General features: G+C 42.4%; 1 protein-coding gene across 2 annotated transcripts in view; it reads right to left on the reverse strand.

Annotated features, from left to right (window-relative positions):
* The window catches only part of myo7bb (myosin VIIBb), a 43,581-nt gene that overhangs the window by 28,909 nt on the left and 8,672 nt on the right, over positions 1–6,000 (reverse strand). For both annotated transcript variants that reach the window (XM_046862320.1, XM_046862319.1), the window contains 7 exons: positions 4,606–4,790; positions 2,622–2,743; positions 1,716–1,858; positions 1,507–1,620; positions 925–1,078; positions 760–836; positions 269–388 (listed from right to left, as the gene is read on the reverse strand). In XM_046862320.1, the coding sequence (XP_046718276.1) occupies positions 269–388; positions 760–836; positions 925–1,078; positions 1,507–1,620; positions 1,716–1,858; positions 2,622–2,743; positions 4,606–4,790 (915 nt within the window). The remainder of the gene's footprint in view (positions 1–268; positions 389–759; positions 837–924; positions 1,079–1,506; positions 1,621–1,715; positions 1,859–2,621; positions 2,744–4,605; positions 4,791–6,000) is intronic.

Here is a 6,000-nt window from a genome sequence, read left to right on the forward strand (position 1 = left end):
CATCATCATCATCACCCAAATCATCCACATCATCCCTCCATCATCATCATCATCAACAACATCATCATCATCATCATCATCATCATCATCATCATCATCATCATCATCACCCAAATCATCCACATCATCCCTCTATCATCATCTATTTCAACACTTGCAACACTTTCAGTCACTTTTTGCAAGAAAGAAAGAAAGAAAGAAAGAAAGAAAGAAAGAAAGAAAGAAAGAAAGAAAGAAAGAAGGAGAAAGTGGAGGTTAATGTGGTCACCTTGGCCACAGCGTCTCTGCAGTCCTCAGCCTGGTCTGGGCTCAGACGTCTCACCACCTGCTCCTGCTTAGTCAGAAACGTGCGAGTCGTCAAACTCACATCCAGATGTGTTTCATCAACCTGGAGAGGAGAAGAAGAGGATGAGATTGTATGTTGTATTGGGGTTAAAGAGTTTTAAAAGTTTTGATATAAACCCTCACCAAACAAACAAACAAACAAACAATAAATAAATAAATAATAAAATCTAATTATTTAATAAAAGTAAACACAAAAAAACATAAACAAAATATTTTAAGTCAATTAAATGTAATTAAATCATGATTTATATTCCCACTGTTTTTAATATTTAATTACAAATTTCAGCTGACAAAATAAAACCGTTTCATATTACACATGGTGATATCAGGAAAGGAGGAAAGGTGAAGTGAAGGTGAAGTGAAGGTGAAGTGAAGGTGAAGTGAAGGAGAAGGTCAGGATGAAACTCATGTTACCTCTAACAGTTTAGCAGTTGCAGTAAAATGGTCAGAGGCTAAAACTTCACACGAGTCCATATTGTTCATCAAACCACCTAAAAGAAATGAAAACAAACATCACACCATTAAACACAACTAAAAGAAAAGAACGCAGACACGCCTCAAATCAGCGACGTGACTCGCCTTCAAACCCCACGTTGCCCAGGTGAAGAATGGCCGCCAGTAATTTAAATATTTCCCAGCATTCCCTGTCGGAGAAGGTGAGGACTCTAAGGGCTGAACGGATGCGGATGAAGTCTTCAGCATCGTCTCGTCCGTCACACGTGAAGCAGCTTCCCTGAAAATCGCAAAAAAATGACATTCTATTAATAATCGCTCCGTCACCTACAATCTGCCTATCGATCTGTTTATAACTCAAATCTAATCACAAAACAGCTAAAGGATCTCATTTACTCTGATTCTTTTAGCTTAATGTTAGCTTTATCCTGTGTGTGTGTGTGTGTGTGTGTGTGTGTGTGTGTGTGTTTGTGTGTGTGTGTCTGTGTCTGTGTGTCTGTGTTAATTCGCTAATGTTAGCTTAATAACACATTGACTTAATGCTAGCCAATCAGAGTCTTGCATGCACACCCACAACCACACCCACACCCACACCCACACCCACACCCACGGGCACCCAGCTGGTCTTGGCTGATTGCTTCCATGCTAATGGAGGCAATCAGATGATGTGGATAAAATGATGTACAGTAGGTGGTTAGATGTTCAGACCTCAGTGAGATAGCTGAACTGCGTGGCGTCGCCGAGTGAGAGGACATCTTTTTGATCTTTGGGCATCCCTGAGAGAAGGCAGTAGAATATGTGGTAGTTCCTCTCCATTGGGGCCTTCAAAAACCAACACACAGAGGAACCCCTCGAGTCAAGCAGATATGAACTTATAATAAAAGGTTAATTTTTGGGGTTTGAATTTGTTTACTCACCTGATGGCAGACGCGAGATTTCTCCAGCAGGTACTGCTCCATGTGAGCTCCTTCGATCGCACCGTCTTTATTGAAGAAGATCTCGATGTACTTCCCGAAACGGCTCGAGTTGTCGTTGCGGATTGTTTTGGCGTTTCCAAATGCTGTAGACGAGGAGATGAGAAGGTCAATCAATTAACTCAGGACTTGAGGTAAGACTTGTTTAAGGTAAAGGTGATCGAGAGGGATCATGGGATATCAGACGCTGTCATCCCCCCACTCTCACACCTTCACTCAGGTGTATTGAGGGTGGACTGGGTTAAGCTTTATATCCAGGAGCCCTCTCATGTCTGTGGAACCTTCTGGTTCCCCCATAGTCAGTCTTGCTGGAGTCCCTGCTCACATTTACTTTACAATAAACATCTCTAATCATCTGTTTGATGCTGAAGATGACCCCACATGGACCATGAGGCTACTGAGGATGGTTCCACTTGATGAAGGCTTAGGCGTACAATTACCCATAAGAGTTCTGCACTCAAGCGTCTATCAGTAAAAACCTCAAAAATGATGGCACTCCCCTGATGGGTTCCTGTTTGAGATTTGGGTTCCTCTCAGGGTTTCTACCTTAAACTGTCTCACTATCTGGCATCTGCAGTAGATGAGGACGGGTCACATTATGAGTTATGAGTATCCTCTCAAGGATCCTCCCCATCTGAATCATAGACTTTCTGAAAATTAAATATTTTGCTTTGGGGTCCTCGACAGAATCTAAGAACACTTCTTCATAGTGTCTGAATGAAGCTGCACCAAATGCACCAGGATGTTCCTAAAGCTGCAATGCTTTTTTTTTTTATTATTTTACCCACAACTGATTAGTGCTGAACTTTAGCACTGTAAAACAGGAAGTACTAGAGAAGGATAATTCACCTTCCAGGACAGGGTTGGCCTGCAGAATCTGCTGCTCGATCCACGAGTGCTGCCCGCTCACTGCTGCCAGGAACTGCAAGATCAGCTTCGTACTCTCCGTCTTCCCTGCTCCAGACTCACCACTACAGCACAAACACAGTACAGGAAAAGTTTAGTGTTCATTATCACCATCATCAACAAGTCCAGATTTGGATATGAGGTGTTCCAGGATGTTGGTGGGGGAGTCGAAGAACTTGTGAAACAACCTGAGGTGAAGTGGAGAGCAGTACAGTATAATGGTGCCAGAAGATTACAATTAATGAGTTATAATAAATAGTTATTGATTGATAATGAATCTGTTGGAGTGAACATCTAGTGGTGTTTTTAGTTAAGTTTCCCATTTCTCCATTTCATCAAATCTCTGTATTCACAATATAAGTTCCACCAAACACAAAAATCCTCCATGGAGCTCAGTGAGGTCGTTAGTCTTTAATAGCTGGATGGAACAAGAACTGAATGTTACTATGGTTTCAGGTGTTTATAAGCAGCACATTCATTTAGATTCAACTGACAAACTCAAACGACCTGCATGTTCAACTCCGTGAACTCACACCTGAACTTCCAGCCAATCACAATCCACTATTCACAGTTTAGCTCCTTTCAGCCAATCACAATCCACTATCTACAGCTGAGCTCCTTCTAGCCAATCACAATCCACTATTCACAGCTGAACTCCTTCCAGCCAATCACAATCCACTATTTACAGCTGAGCTCCTTCCAGCCAATCACAATCTACTATTCACACTTGAGCTAATTCCAGCCAATCACAATCCACTATTCACACCTGAACTACTTCCAGCCAATTACAATCCACTAGTCACACCTGAGCTAATTCCAGCCAATCACAATCCACTATTAAAAATGACCAGGGTACATGTCGAGATTAGGTCTTCTACTGCATGATAGAGAAGTTTCTGCCTGTATGTCTCAGCAATAAGGACATCACTAATCCTGACCACAGGATCTCCAACTCAATTCGCAGAACTGCAGCTCCGAACCTGCAGGAAATCTCCACTATGCTGCACTGATGCCTGCAGACACTCATTATTGTACCGCTGTCCAGCCAAACATCCAGCATCCTGCTACAGACAAATATCTCACATTTTGACTCATCAGTCCAGAGCATCTGCTGCCATTTTTTTGCACCAGTTTCTCTGTGTTTCTGCAAAGTTGAGACATCGAGACTTGTTTCCATGTTTGGAGGTTTAGTGATTTGGCCCCAATTCTTCCATGTAGATCACTTCTGGCCAGACGTCTCCAGACAGTAGATGGGTGTACCTGGGTCCCACTGGTTTCCTCCAGTTCTTTGCTGATGTCACTGTTGGACATCTTCTTATATCGAAGGAAAGTAAGCATGATGTGGCCGACCACTGCATCTACTCTCCTCAAAATTGCCCGTTTCTTTGTAGTTTGAAGAGCACATCTTAAAACCCCAGTCTGCTTTGATATCTTTGCCTGAGACCTTGATGATGCAGTAGAACTACATTAAGTCATGTTGCTGTGCTCAGTCTTGCCTGGGACACAAAACTGTCTTTCATAAACCTCACCTTAGTAGCAAAGTTTGGCTGCTTCTCAGCCAGTCTAAAGCTCCTACACAGATGTTTCCGTTTCTCTTAATGACTGGGCTTCAACCTACGTGTGAAATTGATGATCTTTAGCACCTGCATGGTAGAATTGGTTCAGCACACACCTGATTCTGATGCTACAAGTAATAGTCACTATATTACACGTTGTGGAAGTGTTACCCCAATTTTGGATGGGATTACATTAGCATAAACTCCACCATAACTCCATAACTTAGAGAGGTGTAGCCTAAAGGGTGGAGAGATCTCACGAAGGGCACTAAAATATATGCCGACAGTGCTAGACTGCAATAACGATGGTTTAACCTTTCACCCTTTCCACTACTTCCCTCACTGTAGACGACAAGCGTTCTCCTGCTTACCTGATGATGCAGCACTGGTTACACTGGTTTCTCAGCATGTTGTAGTAGCAGCAGTCTGCGATGGCGAAGATGTGGGGGGGCAGTTCTCCCAGGCGACGCCCGTGGTACAGATGCACCTGATCCGCCGTGTAGATGGGCAACAGCTGATAGGGGTTCAAGGCCACCAACACCGAACCAATGTACGTCTGGTTCGAAACAAGTAAGAAAAGTCTTGTATAATAACAAATAAAATAAAAAATAAAAACTATCAGCTGCATATAGTATATATGCAATATCATGCAATATGCAATATAATATCAGAACACAATCCAAAGAGAAATCTGAGCCTTTCAATAGAACATGAATAGTATCACACTAAACATCTATTAAACTGGAATCTCAGCATTTCTCGAGAATTTCTCTTGTTTACTTTTAGACTGATTACAGCCAGACTAGATCCCAGGACTGAGATTAGGATCAGGGTTAAATGTTTGGGACTATAACTGAAGATACACTGTACGGCTAAAAGTTTGTGGACGCCTGCTTATAAGATTGATATGTCAGCATTCGCATTCATCCCAGAGGTGTTCGCTAGGATCTTAGCAGGAGATCTTGTACATCTTACAACCCGTGGAAAGCAGATCTTTATGGAGCCTGCTTTGTGCACAGGAGCATTGTGATGCTGGAACAGGTTTGGGTCTTCTAGTTAATAAGTGAATGCAAAATGTTATTACAGCGCATCCAATGACGTCTTGTCAGGGATCCACCAGCCACACCTTCACCAAACCCACCTATCACTCCAAGTAGCTCTCCTACCTATTAACCTGCACCTGGCACTCATCAAACACCACCCTATATAACCTCCGTCCATTCTACAGTTTCGACTGAAGAACCTTGTTGGACTACCCAAGCTACAGACACTACGGTTCTGGTTTGGTTTACTATTGTTTGCGGGACTACAAGTTCTCCGAACTCTCTCGTCATAGCGTTCACCAGGTTTAGTCTAACCTGGAGTTTATGTTTGGTTTGCTGTTTTCTGCCATTTGCTCTTTGTTGTTCATTAAAACCTTCATTATTTGCACTTCGGTTTCCGGCACGTTCTTCCGCCTGACAGGTCTGATACAATTGTGAGCCTCCAACTTTTGGAAAAAATGTTTAAGAAGAACCACATATTCAGGTGTTCCAAAACGTTTGGCAATATCGTGTAAATGGTGGTGGTGGTATCACTTGATTTCCAGAGTGTGATGAGTGTAAACGCTCTGTGAGGTCTGGAAACAATAAAGAATGATATGAAATGAAATGTATAAAGGGTAAAGTCCCCCTGGTTTTCCACTGCACAGGTATTTTCTGAGCACTTCTATTAGTGTTTAATTTTTATTATCACAGAGATGAGCTGATGAGGGTCAAAGTTCTGCA

This window comes from Silurus meridionalis, chromosome 12, assembly GCF_014805685.1.
Source record: "Silurus meridionalis isolate SWU-2019-XX chromosome 12, ASM1480568v1, whole genome shotgun sequence".
NCBI lineage: Eukaryota > Metazoa > Chordata > Actinopteri > Siluriformes > Siluridae > Silurus > Silurus meridionalis.